This window comes from Amblyraja radiata, chromosome 22 (assembly GCF_010909765.2).
Source record: "Amblyraja radiata isolate CabotCenter1 chromosome 22, sAmbRad1.1.pri, whole genome shotgun sequence".
NCBI lineage: Eukaryota > Metazoa > Chordata > Chondrichthyes > Rajiformes > Rajidae > Amblyraja > Amblyraja radiata.
The window spans coordinates 36,364,325-36,383,364 of NC_045977.1; the positions used below are offsets into that span (position 1 = coordinate 36,364,325).

Sequence of the window (19,040 nt, forward strand, 5' to 3'; positions counted from 1 at the left end):
CTCCTCATCTTCATTCTAATTCCCCTGGATTTGTTCAATGCACACTGTCTGACACTGTCACCTTAGATACATTGGAAGCTCTAGGTCAGTATAGTTCCACACACCCTTCTCAGCTTATCAAAAAACCCATCCATCTCCCATGTCATATTTAAGTTCATACATCCAATTCCAAGATGACTGATAGACTTACCTGTTGGGTTCAAAATCAGAAATATCGTCTCTTTCTCCCAGCGTTCTATCTGGCCTCTTTCAGCTGAGTTGGGAATTATTTGGGATCGTGATCAAACCTGCGGCCAAGGAGGTCGAAGTCTGGCATCCGGACGTCAGGGTTTTCGACGTCTATGACAAGAAAGGTATAAGAAGTAGAATCAGCTGAATAACTGTCAGGAATATTGCTGCCATTTTCTAGGAATTCACGCCAAACAAGCTTTCATGTTGCATCACAATTATACCAAGCCAATTAGTCGACAAACCTGTACGTCTTTGGAGCGTGGGAGGAATCCGGAGATCCCGGAGAAGACCCACGTAGGTCACAGGGAGAACGTACAAACTCCGTACATGCAGCACCCGTAGTCAGGATGGAACCCGGGTCTCTGGCGCTATGAGGCAGCATCTCTAGTGTCCACTCTACACTAAGTTTCAAGAAGGCTGGCAAAAACAAACTTGTCAATAAAATCAACTGAAACAAACACTTTTTTTTGCCTGCAGGTTCCCACATTGCTTCATTTTTCCTCGATCCTTACTCACGTCCAAATGAAAAGGAAAGAGGATCTTGGACCATGTCCTTCATTTGTGAGTTAACCTGAGATAACATTGGAGATTGTACACGCCATGTTGTACGAGATTTGAGATTAAATAGCACCGGCAAACGATAGTGAAATGTGGGTTGTAGAAAATATGTGAGTTCTTCTCCTGATTTCAATGCAAAATATACCAGGGGTTGCACGGTGGCGCAGCAGTAGAGTTGTTGCCTTAACCCAGGTGCGTGTGTAGGCTTGCGGGGATCATTGATCAGTACGGACTCGATGGACCGAAGGGCCTGTTTCCGTGCTGTATCTCTAAAACTAAAAACTAAACCGTGTACCGAGGTACAGTGAAAAGCATTTGTTGCGTGCTGACCAGTCAGCAGAAAGACAATACATGATTATAATCGAGCCATCGATACATGATAAGGGAATAACGTCAATAACGTTTAGTGCAAGATAGAGTCCAGTAAAGTCCAATCAAAGATAGTCTGAGGGTTCCCAATGAGGGTCTTTTGTTGCTAACATATATTTGTAAAGTAAAATAGTATTTATCATGCGTTATGTCTTACATAGAATCTGCAGTATGTTATTGTCCACATAATTGTTTTATTATATTAGTAGAACTATTTCTGTTTAACAGTCTTGAAGATATTGTCAAATAATTTCAAATACATTCACATGCTGCGTTAGATGCAAACATACGTCAAGTGGAAATATGCTCATAGTTAAACACTGTATACTAAAATTACCCTGGAAAGAACAGTTTTTGTTGAAACAAGGAAATGCAGATGCAGACCCAAAGTGCTGCAGTAACTCAGCGGGTCAGGCAGCATCTGTGGAGAAGATGGATAGGTGACTGTTTGGGTCGGGACTCTTCTTCAGACTGATTGTGTGGTGGTGGGGGGGGGGGGGGTGGAGGGGGGAATTAATAATAAAAATGAATGACAAGGATACCAAAATATATTTCTGCTTTTATGCTTTTAGGGATTATTTTGTCTCTTTTCTTCCAACAGCCAAGAGCAACCTATTACACAGGAGGCCTGTGGCATTTCTAGTGTGTAACCAACTGCCACCAGCTGGTTCTGTTCCCTCGCTCATGTCTTTTTCTGAGATCAAAACCCTTTTCCATGAGGTAAACAACCATGTGAAATTGCCAGATGTTACATTCAAATCAAATCTTGCCTAGCTCTGTTAAATTTGGAAATTGGATTCATGCAACCTCCAAATAAGCTCTCAACTACATAGACTTGTTTTTGTCTTTTTTGCACTATTATTGTTTGTTTTATGTGTGTGTGTGTGTGTATGTATGTATGGATGTATCTAGATAGACACAAAATGCTGGAGTAAGAAGGAACGGGTGAGGTTTCGGGTCGAGACACGTCTTCAGAATTCAGCCTGAAATGTCACCCATTCCTTCTCTCCAGAGATGCTGCCTGTCCCGCTGAGTTACACCAGCTTTTTGTGTCTACCCATTCACTAGTCCTGTGGTTATCCCACTTTTTGACCTGCTCTCTACACACTCTGGCCAATTTACGGAGGGCCAATTAACCTACTAACCCGCACGTCTTTGGGTTGTGGGAGGAAACCAGAGCACCCGGAGGAAACCCACGCAGGTCACAGGGTGAACGTGCAAACGCCGCAGAGACAGCAGCCGAGATCCGGATCGAACCCGGGTCTCTGGCGCTGTGATGCAGCAGCTCTGCAAGCTGTGCCACTCATTGTGGCAGAGAAGGAGGCCATTTGGCCCATCATATTCTTGCCTGCCAAGAATTAACTCTAACTTAATTCCACTTTCCAGCTTCTGTCCATGTCACTGTGGATGAAGGCTCATCAAATGCTCACCATAATGTATAAATGTGCCATGGTTACTGCCTCCACCAACATTTCAGCCCCTGAGTTCCAGACCTCCTCTGCTCATAGTGATGTTTTTACTGAAACCTCTCCCACCAATTCATTTTCATCCACACTTCCTACATAAAGATCTTCTCCAGCGAGAAAAACAAGTTATTTCTGTTCACCTTCTCAGGATTTTATAGATCTCGATTAAATCTCCCCTCAGTCTCCTTTGTTCCAAAGAAAACAACCTCGACAGCCTGCCTTTAAACATATAATTCTCCAGCCCTGATATCCTCCTCATAAATCCTTTGAGAAAGCATTTCATGGTTGAAGGCTCAAGGCTAGCATTTGTCATCTCAGTGAAAATGTTCTGCCAATATTCATCATGAATTCATGACCACGTGCTTAGACAGTGAATGCACTACTTCTGGCCTCTTGTGACTGCTCGCATCCTTATTTAAGCTGTAAGTGCTGACTGTCTTTTGGTTGGTTCAGGAGCTGGCATTTTCTTATTTGAGAATACAGCATGGAAACAGGCCCTTCAGCCCGCTGAGCCCACGCCGACCATCGATCACCCGTTCACACTAGTTTCCCAACAACTCCCTGCACACTGGGGGCAATTTACAGGGGCCCATTAACATGCAAACCCGCACGTCTTTGGGACGTGGTGGAAACCCACACGGTCTCAGGGAGAGCATGCAAACTCCACATAGACAGCAGCCGAGGTCACGATTTGGGTTTCTGGCACTGTGAGGTAGCAGCTCTGTAAAAGACATTTGGAAAGTTACATGGAAGGGATAGGTTTAGAGGGATATGGACCAAACGTGGGCAGGTGGGACTAGGGTAGATGGGGCATCTTAGTCGGCATGGGAAAGTCTGGCCGAACGGCCTGTTTGTCCCTGCTGCATGACAGAATGACTCCATGACTCTTTTAATGCAGGAAAGAACCACATATGGATTTATCAAGTTTTGTTTAGAATGTTTAAATGATGACATTAAGGGGTGACGACTATAATCATTGTGTTCAGGCTGTGTTTGTTGTGAATTGTGCCCACACAGTTCGGACACGCGCTGCAACACATGCTGACCACGGTGCCCTACGCAATGGCGGCCGGACTCAGCAACATTGAGTGGGATGCCATCGAATTCCCCTCGCAGTTCATGGAAAACTGGGTGTACGATAGCAACACCATAGCACTGATCAGCGGCCACTACCAGACAGGGGAACCGTTGCCACAGGACGCCTTTGAACAACTGTTGAAAGGTATAGATTAACATTCCTACAAGTTATTTTATACTTCTGAGTTGGTGGGACTACGCTGATGGCTTGCATAACTGAAGAAGAGTCCCGACCAGAAACATCACCTAATGATAGATAGACACAAAGTGCTGAAGTGACTCTGCGGGTCAGGCAGCAGCTCCGGAGAACATGGTTAGGTGACGTTCCCAGTCGGGACCTTTCTTCAGGCCTTCCGCAGAAGTGCCCCGACCTGACCCCAAAGACTATCTTTGATTGGACTTTACTGGCTTCACCTCGCACTAAACGTTATTCCCTTATCATGTATCTATACACTGTAAATGGCTCGGTTGTAATCATGTATTTCCACTGGCTGGATGGTGGACACAAAATGCTGGAGTAACTCAGCGGGTGAGGCAGCATCTGTGGAGAGAAGGAATTGGCGATGTTTCGGGTCGACCCGTAACGTCGCCCATTCGTTCTCTCCATAGATGCTGCCTCAACCCCTGAGTTACTCCAGCATTTTGTGCCAACCTTCTATTTTACCAGCATCTGCAGTTCTTTCTTAAACATTTTGTCCACTGGCTGTATAGTACATAACAAAATATTTCACTGTACCTCAGTACACGTGACAATAAACTAAACTGAACTGAAACGTCACCCTTCCTGGGATGTCAGGACTTTCATATGAAGAAAGACTGGATAGACTCGGTTTGTACTCGCTAGAATTTAGAAGATTGAGGGGGGATCTTATAGAAACTTACAAAATTCTTAAGGGGTTGGACAGGCTAGATGCAGGAAGATTGTTCCTGATGTTGGGGAAGTCCAGAACAAGGGGTCACAGTTTAAGGATAAGAGGGAAATCTTTTAGGACCGAGATGAGAAAATCATTTTTTACACAGAGAGTGGTGAATCTCTGGAATTCTCTGCCTCAGAAGGTAGTTGAGGCCAGTTCATTGGCTATATTTAAGAGGGAGTTAGATGTGGCCCTTGTGGCTAAAGGGATCAGGGGGTATGGAGAGAAGGCAGGTACAGGATACTGAGTTGGATGATCAGCCATGATCATATTGAATGGCGGTGCAGGCTCGAAGGGCCGAATGGCCTACTCCTGCACCTATTTTCTATGTTTCTATGTTTCCATGTTCTCCAGAGATGCTGCCTGACCCGCTGGGTTTCTCCAGCACTTTGTGTCTATCTTTGGACAGAGCTTTGCGCTCTTGATGTTCCCAAATATTTATCACCCTTGTGCAATAGTTCAATAATACACTTTAATAAATACTTTATTGTCACATGTACCCCTTGCAGTGAAAAGCATTATTGTGCAATCAATCCAGTAAAATCAAACCACAACATAAGACACAAACTGCTGGAGCAACTCAGCAGGTCAAAGAGCATCTCTGGAGAACATGAATGGGTGACGTTTCAGATCGGGGTACTTCTGCAGAATGTCAGAAGAAAGTTCCCGACAAAAACATTTCACTGTACCTCGGTACCCGTAACAATAAACAAAACTGAACTTAAACGTCCATGTTCTCCAGAGATGCTACCTGACCCGTTGAGTTAGTCCAGCACTTTGTGCTTTTTTTTTTCTTTTTTTTTTTTTGCATTAATCTGCATCTGCAGTTCCTTGTATCTCAAAATCATACCGTACATACATACAGTTGCACATAGGTTAAAAAGTGCATTGGTTATAGTAAATAAAATCTGAGGCAGTGAGGCAGTGCTCAAAGAGTTGCCATCTTGTACCTTCAAAGTTCATTAAAATATCCAGTCTTTAATTATAGTCCTACAGCATGGGAACTGGCCCTTCGGCCCAACCTGCCCATGCGGACCAAGGTGCCCCATCTACACTAGTCCCATCTCACCCACTGAGTTCCTCCAACACTTTCTGTTATACTAAAGAAGGAATTTAATGTAAAGTAGAAATGGATTTCAAATTATAGATGAATGATTAACCCTAAAAATAGGTCAAGATAGCCTAGGAATATCAAATTGTGGCATTGTGTGGGATATTTTCTGCATCATCCCCATGATATAAAATCTATATTTTAAAGTAATAATAGTATACAATTTCACAATTTTATTTTGTGTCTATATTGCAGCATGCAAGTACCGGGGAGGGTCTGTGTTACTGAGGCAGGTGTTCCTATCAGCACTGGATATGAAGTTACACACAAGGTAAACCTTCCCCCGGGTCTACAGGGTGAATCAGACTTTCATAGTGCGAGGTGCAGAGTGGGAAAGATTTAGGCTCAGTTTTCAGCTGTTGAATGTGTAAGATCATTAGATATGGACAGAAGGGCAGATAAGTCTGCATCACGACTGTTAGATCGCTGGTTTAATGGATATTTATTGTCACATCTGCAATTGTTCGCTCGTGTATCAGACGAATTGGTCGCCCGACGTGTCACAAAGTGCATCATGTTGTCGTTTCCGGGGATCGCCACGAGGAGGATTCTGTCATGAGAGAAGAAAAAGACAATAAACAGAGAATAAGAGAGGGTGGGTTTCTTAAATGTGTATATTTTAATGCTAGGAGCATTGTAAGAAAGGTGGATGAACTTAGAGCCTGGATTGACACCTGGAAGTATGATGTTGTGGCGATCAGTGAAACATGGTTGCAGGAGGGCTGTGATTGGAAACTAAATATTCCAGGATTTCGTTGCTTCAGGTGTGATAGAATTGGAGGGGCAAGAGGTGGAGGTGTTGCATTGCTTATCAGGGAAGATATTACAGCAGTGCTTTGGCAGGATAGATCAGAGGGCTCATCTAGGGAGGCTATTTGGGTGGAACTAAGAAATGGGAAAGGGGTAGCAACACTTATAGGGGTGTATTATAGACCGCCAAATGGGGAGCGAGAATTGGAAGAGCAAATATGTAAGGAGATTGCAGATATTAGTAGTAAGCACAAGGTAGTGATTGTGGGAGATTTCAATTTTCCACACATAGACTGGGAAACACATTCTGTAAATGGGCTGGATGGGTTGGAGTTTGTAAAATGTGTGCAGGATAGTTTTTTGCAGCAATACATAGAAGTACCTACTAGAGAAGGAGCGGTGCTGGACCTCCTGTTAGGAAATGAGACGGGTCAGGTGGCAGAGGTATGCGTTGGGGAACAGTTCGGGACCAGTGATCACAATACCATTAGTTTCAATATAATTATGGAGAGGGTCAGAACTGGACCTAGGGTTGAGATTTTTGATTGGAGAAAGGCTAACTTTGAGGAGATGCGAAAGGATTTAAAAGGAGTAAATTGGGCCAGTTTGTTTTAAAGATGTGGAAGAGAAATGGAAGACATTTAAAGGTGACATTTTAAGAGTACAGAATCTTTATGTCCCTGTTCGGTTGAAAGGAAATAGTAAAAATCGGAAAGAGCCATGGTTTTCAAGGGAAATTGGACACTTGGTTCGGAAAAAGAGAGAGATCTACAATAATTATAGGCAGCATGGAGTAAATGAGGTGCTTGAGGAGTATAAAGAATGTAAAAAGAATCTTAAGAAAGAAATTAGAAAAGCTAAAAGAAGATATGAGGTTGCTTTGGCAAGTAAGGTGAAAGTAAATCGAAAGGGTTTCTACAGCTATATTAATAGCAAAAGGATAACGAGGGATAAAAGTGGTCCATTAGAGAGTCATAGAAACATAGAAACATAGAAATTAGGTGCAGGAGTAGGCCATTCGGCCCTTCGAGCCTGCACCGCCATTCAATATGATCATGGCTGATCATCCAACTCAGTATCCCGTACCTGCCTTCTCTCCATACCCTCTGATCCCCTTAGCCACAAGGGCCACATCTAACTCCCTCTTAAATATAGCCAATGAACTGGCCTCAACTACCCTCTGTGGCAGAGAGTTCCAGAGAATCACCACTCTCTGTGTGAAAAAAGTTTTTCTCATCTCTGTTTTAAAGGATTTCCCCCTTATCCTTAAGCTGTGACCCCTTGTCCTGGACTTCCCCAACATCGGGAACAATCAGAGTGGACAGCTATCTGCAGAGCCAAAAGAGATGGGGGAGATATTGAACAATTTATTTTCTTCGGTATTCACCAAGTAGAAGGATATTGAATTATGTGAGGTAAGGGAAACAAGTAGAGTAGCTATGGAAACTATGAGATTCAAAGAAGAGGAAGTACTGACACTTTTGAGAAATATAAAAGTGGATAAGTCTCCAGGTCCGGACAGGATATTCCCTAGGACATTGAGGGAAGTTAGTATAGAAATAGCAGGGGCTATGACAGAAATATTTCAAATGTCATTAGAAACGGGAATAGTGCCGGAGGATTGGCGTACTGCGCATGTTGTTCCATTGTTTAAAAAGGGGTCTAAGAGTAAACCTAGCAATTATAGACCTGTTAGTTTGACATCAGTGGTGGGCAAATTAATGGAAAGGATAGAGATAATATATATAAGCATCTGGATAAACAGGGTCTGATTAGGAACAGTCAACATGGATTTGTGCCTGGAAGGTCATGTTTGACTAATCTTCTTGAATTTTTTGAAGAGGTTACTCGGGAAATTGATGAGGGTAAAGCAGTGGATGTTGTATATATGGACTTCAGTAAGGCCTTTGACAAGGTTCCTCACGGAAGGTTGGTTAAGAAGGTTCAATTGTTGGGTATTAATGGTGGAGTAGCAAGATGGATTCAACAGTGGCTGAATGGGAGATGCCTGAGAGTAATGGTGGATGGTTGTTTGTCAGGTTGGAGGCCAGTGACTAGTGGGGTGCCACAGGGATCTGTGTTGGATCCACTGTTGTTTGTCATGTACATCAATGATCTGGATGATGGTGTGGTAAATTGGATTAGTAAGTATGCAGATGATACTAAGATAGGCGGGGTTGTGGATAATGAAGTAGATTTTCAAAGTCTACAGAGAGATTTATGCCAGTTGGAAGAGTGGGCTGAAAGATGGCAGATGGAGTTTAATGCTGATAAGTGTGAGGTGCTACATCTTGGCAGGGCAAATCAAAATAGGACGTACATGATAAATGGTAGGGAATTGAAGAATGCAGGTGAACAGAGGGATCTGGGAATAACTGTGCACAGTTCCCTGAAAGTGGAATCTCATGTAGATAGGGTGGTAAAGAAAGCTTTTGGTGTGCTGGCCTTTATAAATCAGAGCATTGCGTATAGAAGTTGGGATGTAATATTAAAATTGTACAAGGCATTGGTGAGGCCAATTCTGGAGTATGGTGTACAATTTTGGTCGCCTAATTATAGAAAGGATGTCAACAAAATAGAGATAGTACAGAGGAGATTTACTAGAATGTTGCCTGGGTTTCAGCAACTAAGTTACAGAGAAAGGTTGAACAAGTTAGGGCTTTATTCTTTGGAGCGCAGAAGGTTAAGGGGGGACTTGATAGAGGTCTTTAAAATGATGAGAGGGATAGACAGAGTTGACGTGGATAAGCTTTTCCCACTGAGAGTAGGGAAGATTCAAACAAGGGGACATGACTTGAGAATTAAGGGACAGAAGTTTAGGGATAACATGAGGGGGAACTTCTTTACTCAGAGAGTGGTGGCTGTGTGGAATGAGCTTCCAGTGAAGGTGGTGAAGGCAGGTTCGTTTTTATTATTTAAAAATAAATTGGATAGTTATATGGACGGGAAAGGAATGGAGGGTTATGGTCTGAGCGCAGGTATATGGGACTAGGGGAGAATACGTGTTCGGCACGGACTAGAAGGGTCGAGATGGCCTGTTTCCGTGCTGTAATTGTTATATGGTTATAATACCATCAGGATGGGTCTGCTTAATGTTATATGATTCCCACATCTGCAATTAAACACTACATAGTGAAATAAATTTTACATATAATAATGGCGACATGTGTGGAGCCATTTCATCAAGTTCCAAGTCTGGATTCCCGCGTGTTCGTTCTACCGGAGAGGCTCCTGATCCCCTGCATCATCCATGATCGGCTCGGCCCGCCAACCGTGGTCCGATCTACCTTAGACCATAAGACATAGGAACAGAATTGGGCCATTCGGCCCATCGAGTCTACTCCGCCATTCAAATCATGGCTGATCTAAGTTTCCCTTTCAACCCCATTCTACTGCCTATCCACCCGTAACCTTTGACATCCATACTAACCAAGAACGGTTAACTGATTCACAGCTCGAAACCTGGTCAGGCACTGAGCAGTGCAGGACAAAGGAGGTATCACAGAGGTCTAATATCTGAAATGAGAATTAGAAATACTTATCAGATCAGGCAGCATCTGTGCAGAGAGAAACAGAGTTAACATTTCAGGTCGATGACCTTCGACCAGAACTGATAGAAAATGGGACCCGCTTTAAGTAGCAGAGAAAGGATGAGTCGGTGGGCCGAAGGGCCTGCTTCTGTGCTGTATCTCTAAACTAAACCAAACCAAACATGACATTAATTTTTCCACATTTCTCCAGCTCAGATTCGTGGATGTCAGTTGTGGAAGAAGTTGCTGAAATATTCACAGTGATGAAGCCACTCCATGTGAGTGATTAGTCATTGATATGTATTGAGTTCTCACTCATGCTTCTGCCTAAAGGCTTCAAAGAAAGGAGGACGTGTGGAACAAACTTGCTCGAATCATGGAGGAGATGATTGGGATTGTTGACAGGGCTGTGGCAGGAAATGTTGGACACTTGTACATCCAGCAAGCTTCGCCAAGGTTCCACCTCAGTGAATGACAAATAAGGTTGGATTTCTTTGGGATATCCCACTGATATTTTTCTGAGACCTGGATAACTTACGGCAGGCACCTCAAGGCATTGTAAAAACACCACAAATACTTTCTTCAAAATTCAACCTCGACGTCCTCTCCCAGATCAATATCCGCAGCACTGAGACACTAGTTTCAATCAGAAACATCGGGCAGGCCACATCATTTAAATATCTGATATCAGGCTCTCAAAAAAAACTAGTCCAAGGTTTATCCTCGGAGATAACTGGGTGGACAGAGACGACGCTTCTAAGGATGCGCTCACCTCACAAACAACTGACCTGCCTGCCCCATCAGTTAGCTCCTTTACTACCTATGGTAAAGTCCAGTTCTTACCTTGACTTTGCCAGTCATCTCAGAACCCACAAAGCCAGAGTGGAAGCAAATCATCTGCAAATCTGAGGAACAGCCTAAGAATAGTAAATATCAAACATCCATGGCAAAATGGTGCTGGTGGAATAATCCACCTACAACAATTCCTAGAAATGGAACTACCTTCCTGAAACTGAGAATATACATGTTCTAATCAAACCAGGGTATTAAGTATTGAGGTGAAATAACAGAGATTTTCAGGAATTAGTTGCTTGCTGCTCTGAAGGTATCAAATGGCGTGGCATAAAGTTGGGAGGTCAACATAACCTCAGCGGGTCAGGCAGCATCTCTGAAGGAAACGGATACGTTTCTTTTTCGGGTCAGGAGTCGTTTTCAGTCTGAAGAAGGGTCCCGACCCGAAATGTCACCTACCACATGTTCTCCAGGGGTGTTGCCTGACCCGCTGAGTTACTCCAGACTCAGAGGTCAATCCACAATCACAGGTAAACCATTCAATTGTATATTGTAAGGAACCCAATGGGAGGAACATTGAATTTTCCGAGTTCAGGTAACTAACCAACCTCTCCCCCCAACCCACCTTTTTCCACTTCTCTCTTCCCTGTGCCCCACCCCGTCCACCTACATTCCTTCCTCTAGCATCACTATTTGCAACTCCCCATCCTTATCCTTCTGTCTCTTCATCTCTGCCCTTCGTCTAACCATCTGCCTATTAAAACCCCCTCACCTGTATCCACCCATCACTTGCCAGACTTTGTCCTGCCTCTCTTCCAGCTTTCACCCATTCCCGACCCCGTCCCGCACCACAATCAGTCTGAAGAAGGTTCCTGACCAGAAACGCCACCTTACCATGTTCTCCAGAGATGCTGCCTGTCTCGCTGAGTTACTCACGCACTCTGTGTCCTCAAATGCATAGAGAAGGATATTTAAGGACTCACGCAGATAAAGAGGTGGGTTAGGTTATCATTCTTGTTGCCCCATGTGTTCTCTCTCTCTCTCTCTCTCTCTCTCAGGAGGACTGTATCCCGTGTACATTTCTGCACATCTTCGCCGGTAATTATGCAGCTGCATATTATGCCTACGAGTGGGCGGAGGTGATCTCCCAGGATGCCTTTGGAGCCTTCGAGGAAGTGGGTTTACAAAATCGGAGCGAAGTGTCCAAGGTTGGCCGCAGGTAAACAATCGCGGGAATTCAGAGGCTCGGATGAACATGTTCAGACCGGTTTAGTTTAGTTTATTGTCACGTGTACCGAGGTACAGTGAAAAGCTTTTTTGTTGCGTGCTAACCAGTCAGCGGAAAGACAGCACACAATTACAATCGATCCATTTACAGTGTGTAAGAAACTCAAAGTAGCGTTTTGAGTATTGGAGTAGGGTGGTTCTACTGCAGTTGTACAGGGTGTTGGTGAGACCACACCTCGAGTATTGCGTACAGTTTTGGTCTCCAAATCTGAGGAAGGACATTATTGCCATAGAGGGAGTGCAGAGAAGGTTCACCAGACTAATTCCTGGGATGTCAGGACTTTCATATGAAGAAAGACTGGATAGACTCGGCTTGTACTCGCTAGAATTTAGGAGATTGAGGGGGGATCTTATAGAAACTTACAAAATTCTTACGGGGTTGGACAGGCTAGATGCAGGAAGATTGTTCCCGATGTTGGGGAAGTCCAGGACAAGGGGTCACAGCTTAAGGATAGAGGGGAAATCCTTTAGGACCGAGATGAAAAAAACATTTTTCACACAGAGTGGTGAATCTCCGGAACTCTCTGCCACAGAAGGTAGTTGAGGCCAGTTCATTGGCTGTACTTAAGAGGGAGTTAGATGTGGCCCTTGTGGCTAAAGGGATCAGGGGGTATGGAGAGAAGGCAGGTACGGGATACTGAGTTGGATGATCAGCCATGATCATATTGAATGGCGGTGCAGGGTCAAAGGGCCGAATGGCCTACTCCTGCACCTATTTTCTATGTTTCTATGTTTCTATGTTAGGCTCCTTGGGCCATTGGAGCTTGTTGCATATCAATTAGAGTCTGAAGAAGGATCTCGATCCGAAATGTCACCCATTCCTTCTCTCCAAAGATGCCACCTATCCCGCTGAGTTACGCCAGCTTTTTGTGTCTATCTTAGGCAAGCAGGTACACAGTTCATCGGAAGTTGCATCACAGATAGATACAGTAAGGCTTTTGGCACTTTGGCCTTCATCAGTCACAGTATTGAGTAGAGAAGTTGGGAGGTCATGATGCAGTTATATAAAATATTGGTGAGGCCACGTTTAGAGTATTGTGTTCAGTTTTGGTCACCGTGTTATAGGAAAGCTGGAAAGGGCGCAGAGAAGATTTACAAGGATGTTGCTGGTTCTTGATGGCCTGAGTTATTGGGAGAGGTTGAGCAGGCTAGAACGTTATTCCTTGGAGAACAGGAGGATGAGCGGTGATCTGATAGAGGTGTACAAAATCATGACAGGAACCAGACTGGGTAAACACACAGTCTTACGCTCAGTGTAGGGGAATCAAGAATAAGAGGACATAGGTTTAAGGTGAGAGGAGAAAGATTTAATAGGAACCTGAGGGGTAACTTTTTCACACAAAGGGTGGTGGGTATATGGAACGTTGCCTGGAGGAGGTACTTGAGGCATGGACTATCACAACCTTTTCGAAACATATAGACAGGTACATGGATAGGACAGGTTTAGAGGCATGTAGGGTAAACGCAGGCAGGTGGGACTAGTGTAGATAATGCATCTTGTTTGGCGTGGGCAAGATGGATCAAAGGGCTTGTTTCCACGCTGAATGACTCCATGACCATGAGTGCATTTAGTGTTGCTGCATAGCTCCTGCAACATTATCTTTAAATGACAACTTGGTTTAGTTTAGTTTATTGTCACGTGTACCGAGGTACAGTGAAAAGCTTTTTTGTTGCTTGCTAACCGGTCAGCGTAAAGACAATACACGATTACAATCGACCCATTCACAGTGTGTGAGAAACTCAAAGATGGCCGGTGTTTTGGAGACAGCCAGTTGGTGTGGAGCAGGAGGGAACCTCTAATGGCCAATAGCACTCACCAGTCATGGAAACTCTTGTGTATCGTGCCACATTCTGCCCACTCTGCCACAAGGTTGGGAGAACAGAGTGTATTTAATGGTTCAGTGTTACTCCACCAGACTGATTCCTGGGATGTCAGGACTTTCATATGAAGAAAGACTGGATAGACTCGGCTTGTACTCGCTAGAATTCAGAAGATTGAGGGGGGATCTTATAGAAACGTACAAAATTCTTAAGGGGTTGGACAGGCTAGATGCAGGAAGATTATTCCCGATGTTGGGGAAGTCCAGAACAATGGGTCACAGTTTAAGGATAAGAGGGAAATCTTTTAGGACCGAGATGAGAAAATCATTTTTTACACAGAGAGTGATGAATCTGTGGAATTCTCTGCCACAGAAGGTAGTTGAGGCCAGTTCATTGGCTATATTTAAGAGGGAGTTAGATGTGGCCCTTGTATGGAGAGGAGGGGATACTGAGTTGGATGATCAGCCATGATCATATCGAATGACGGTGCAGGCTCGAAGGGCCGAATGGCCTACTCCTGCACCTATTTTCTATGTTTCTATATTTCCATCTCTCCAGTAACTTTATTGTTAAATGGCATCTTCTCCTCTGGGCACCAGATTCATATGGAGGGCAATTGGCCTCTAGTGGATGAGAAAGTGGGACAACATAGAAAGTGGGAACGAATGATCGATGGTCGGCATGGACTTGGTGGGCTGAAGGGCCTGTTTCCCAGCTGTATCTATATCAAAACTAAACTAAGCAAGCAAAGTGGTAATAACCAGATAACCTACTTGGATGGAGACACAAGGAACTGCAGATGCTGAAATCTTGAGCAAAGCACAAAGTGCTGGAGTAACTCAGCGGGTCAGGCAGCCTCTGTGGACCGAATGGATAGGCGACGTTTCAGGCAATGTTTCTACTTGGACGATGTTATTAGCAGGTCAGGTATTGTGGAGAATAACCTTGGCACTGGCCACAGGAGGGGGACGGATAGGAAACAACTGTAGATGACTCCAGTTGCTCCCTTTGTCCAGTGGTGTGTATTTACTGGAGAGTTAGTTCTGAGACATTCTGCTCCAGTCTCTCCCAGCCAAGCTCCAGGCTGCTGCAGGGCCTCCAGCGGCCTAGTCCACCATCGAGGCACTGCACTGCCCCCCTCTTAGAGCGGCGCCCAGTCATGCCAGCCCCAGGCTGCTGCAGGCTCTGCATTCATTGCAGGCTAGCCGCAGTATCAGGGTATCACTCATATGCCATCCTTTCTGAATCTCTGCTTTATGTCATGTCTCTTCCATCTCCTCCCTTGACTGCAGGTTCAGAGACACCGTACTAAGTCTTGGGGGTGGAACTGACCCGAAAGAAGTGTTTCGAATGTTCAGAGGTCGTGACCCACAACTGAAATTCCTCCTCAAAACTTACGGGCTTGTATGAATCCCACTAAGAGTGATGTCAAGAGCCGGCTTTAGTTAAACAGCCATGTGTATCACAGACATTAATCGCTCTCAGTGAAATTGGAAGGTTTAAGTTTTCAAATCCTCCTGACGGTCGCCAAGATTTGTCTGTAGCCAACTCCAATTTTGGATTTCTTAATGACCATCCTTTTTAGAATCTTTAGGATAAAAACTTCATATGGTAATCTTTCAAACTGAATCTTTAATTCACATGAAGTATTTTGTTTCATACATTTAGAATCTTAGTTGCACTCTCAGTATTTGCTTCTGCTGAGCATTTATTTATGCTGTCGGATATATTTATGTTGTAGGATATATGCTGTATGATATACACATGTACTTTCAGGGGTACTCCATTTGTTTCAAATATCAATAAACAGTTTTTCCCACTTCTTCAACTTCTTGCCTGCCATTTCTTTGAGATTGGCTTTCAAACAGAGGTTCCCTGACCGAAGAAGGGTCGCGACCCAAAACGTCGCCTATCCATGTTCTTTAGCGATACTGTTTGACCTGCTGAGTAAAGGGGCTGTTCCACTTGGGCGACCTAATTGGCGAGTTTAGAAAAGTTTAGGAGAGTTTATAAAAATGTCATGTTGAAGACCTCCTTCGACAATGTTGAAGACCAGCTTCGACTAGCTACGACTAACTTCGGGACATTTGTACACCAAATAGTGGAGAGTGAAGACGACCTCCGTCGATGTCCTTCGACTATGATGAAGACTATCTACGACTACCTTTGACTACCTTCGATTACTTTCGATTACCCTCGATTACCTACGAGGAACATGCCGACCTACTACGACCTACTTCGACTAAATCTAGGAATAAAAAAAGTATCTATTTTTTCCATGGCGACTTTTTTTACTCTTGGGCATTTTTCAGCATGTTGAAAAATATGCCGCGACCTAGCTGAGGCCTCGTGTACGCAGGGACTACTCTCGAGCATGAAGGAGAGTTACAAAGACCTCCTAGGACCTCGTGTCGACCATACTGCAAGTATGAGTCGAGGGCAAACTCGCCAGAACTTGCGGATTAGGTCGCCCAAGTGGGACAGCCCCTTTACTCCAGCACTTTGTGTTCAGAATTTAAAGATGCAGCGCGGAAACAAGCCCTTCGGCCTACCGCGTGTAAGCTGACCATCGAAAACCGTACAGGAGTTCTATGTTGTCCCACTTTCATATCCTACACACCAGGGGCAATTTTACAGAAGGCAATTAACCTGCACATCTTTGGAATGTGGGAGGAAACCGGAGCAGCCGGAGAAAACCCATGCGGTCACAGGGAGAATGTACAAACTCCACGCAGACAGCACCCATAGTCAGAATCAAACCCGGGTCCCTAGCGTTATAAGGCAGCAGTTCTACCGCAGTGCCACTGTGCCACCCTTGTATCATGGTCATAGAGTCATACAGCAGAGAAACAGGCCATCCGACCCAACTTGTCCATGCCAACCGAGATGCCCCATCATCTCTAGTCCCACTTGCCTGCGTTTGGCCCTTATCCCTCGAAACCACTCCCATCCATGCACCTGCCCAAATATCTTTTAATTGTCACAATTGTAAATTATTTTAGTGCCTTTTTTTGTAAACCAGCATCTGCAGTTCCCCGTATCTACATTTCCAGTCCAGAGCCTGATCAGATTTTTTTTGAATATTATTATTTTAGAAAAGGAATGCTCATTCATAATTTTTTATTCCACTTAGCAGTAGACACAATGTTGGTGCTTGCAGTAGCTGGATTTAGGGCTAATCCTGTACAATGATTTTTTTTTTTTAAATCAGAGAATTTCCATCATGACTCAAAGGATGAATGATACTTGGGCCTAGAGGGCTGAATTCGGGGTTGTGTAAACAGAGTCTGAAGAAGAGTGCTGACCTGAAACGTCACCTGTCCATGTTCTCCACGGATGCTGCCTGACCTGCTAAAGCAATTTGTGTCTATTTTTTTGTAAACCGGCATCTGCAGTTCTTTGTTTCAACATTTAAAATACACTTGGTTAGGTAGATTGGAATAGAAGGGAATAGTCTAAACACAAGTTAATTTCAGTAGCTAAGATGGGGCTTCTTGGTCGGGATGGACAGGTTGTGCTGAAGGGTCTGTTTCCGTGCTGTATTACTCCAGATGTAACACGGTGGCGCGACAATTGAGTTGCTGCTTAACAACGCCAAGAGAACTGGGTTTGATCCGGGCCATGGATGCTGTCTGTACGGAGTTTGCACGTTCTCCCCGTGACCTGCGTGAGTTTTCTCCAGGTGCTCCGGTTTCCTCCCACACGCTAAAGACATGTAGGTTTGCAGGCTAAATGGCTTGGTAAAATTGTAAATTGTCCCCAGTGTGTGTAGAAAAGTGTAAAGCCCCTGTCCCACTTAGGAAACCTGAACGGAAACCTCTGGAGACTTTGCGCCCCACCCAAGGTTTCCGTGCGGTTCCCGGAGGTTGCAGGAGGTTGCAGGAGGTTGCAGGTAGGGAGACTGACAAAAACCTCCGGGAACCGCACGGAAACCTTGGGTGGGGCGCAAAGTCTCCAGAGGTTTCCGTTCACGTTTCCTAAGTGGGACAGGGGGATTAGTGCGTGGGTGATCACTGGTCGGCATGGACATGACACGATGGGCCGAAGGGGTCTGTGTCTGCACTGTAAGGAACAATGGAGTGGAACAGTTTGGATAGCTTTGTCAAGGAGCTGGCATGGGCATGAAGGACCAAATGGCCTCATCTATACAGTAAAGTTTGATGGCTCCTTTAACTGAGAATGTAGCACTTTTGCCCAGCAAGGGAATACTCTAACCACATTGTGTTTTCAACTCAGCTTAATACCTGTGGGACACACACCATCTGCATCGCATTATAATGCAAGGCCGTTTTGGACCACATGTCTTTAAGTTCGAGTCATAAAATATTCTTCATATTTCTCTCCGAGCTGACAGCTAGATTGAGAACAGATGTTAGAAGCAGCCCACAACCTACAAAGCAACATTCTTTGCACTGAAAAATATTATTTACATCCGATTCTTCCAATTTTATTTAACCAGCAGGCAATGGAAACAGCGATGATGAATAACTACGCAGAGTAATTGATAGAGTATTGATGCCGCTGACTATAATTCACTCATCAGGTCATTGCCTTTCACAGAATATAGATTGCTCTCTCTGACTTCTCATCATATATCCTCCATTTATCAACTCAGCCTGTACCTTTTATCTCCTGACGGAGTGGTGGGTCATCATTTCTGCTGCTCGTTTACGGGACGGAGGGTCAGATAACAGAAACTATTACAAAGCTGCAATCTATTAAACATATAATTGAAGCACCCATCATTTTAACGAGCGAGTTAGGCATTCGGAACAATGGGCAGTTGCCGGGCAGTTGCCATGCAGTTGTTTCTGTACAATGGTTCTTATTTCTGAAAACCGCTTCAGGGTTCTGCTGCGTGACGAGAGACTTTACACAAGGCCGGCACCGTGGTGCTACGGTGGAGCCGCTAGGTCACGGCGCCAGAGACACAGGTTCGATCCTGAACTCAGGTTCCATCCGTCTGGAGTTTGCGCTTTCTCCCTATGACCGCCTGGGTTTCCTCCGGGTGCTCCGTAACCCAATGATGTGCAGGTTGGAGGTTAATTGGCCTCTGTAAATTCCCCCCCAGTGGACGGCGAAAGTGGGATAACATGGCACTAGTGTGTAAGGGGCACCGCAGAGCTACTGCCTC

At 44.6% G+C, this 19,040-nt stretch overlaps 1 protein-coding gene across 1 annotated transcript; it reads left to right on the forward strand.

The window, feature by feature from the left end:
• Positions 1 to 1,842: 1,842 nt before the first annotated feature.
• On the forward strand, positions 1,843 to 15,744 carry LOC116985440 (probable cytosolic oligopeptidase A). The gene is made up of 6 exons (XM_033040230.1): positions 1,843 to 1,878; positions 3,642 to 3,846; positions 5,922 to 5,997; positions 10,218 to 10,284; positions 11,857 to 12,017; positions 15,199 to 15,744. Exons 1-6 carry the CDS (start codon positions 1,843 to 1,845, stop codon positions 15,314 to 15,316), a joined length of 663 nt encoding a protein of 220 aa, XP_032896121.1. The 3' UTR covers positions 15,317 to 15,744.
• Positions 15,745 to 19,040: the final 3,296 nt, after the last annotated feature.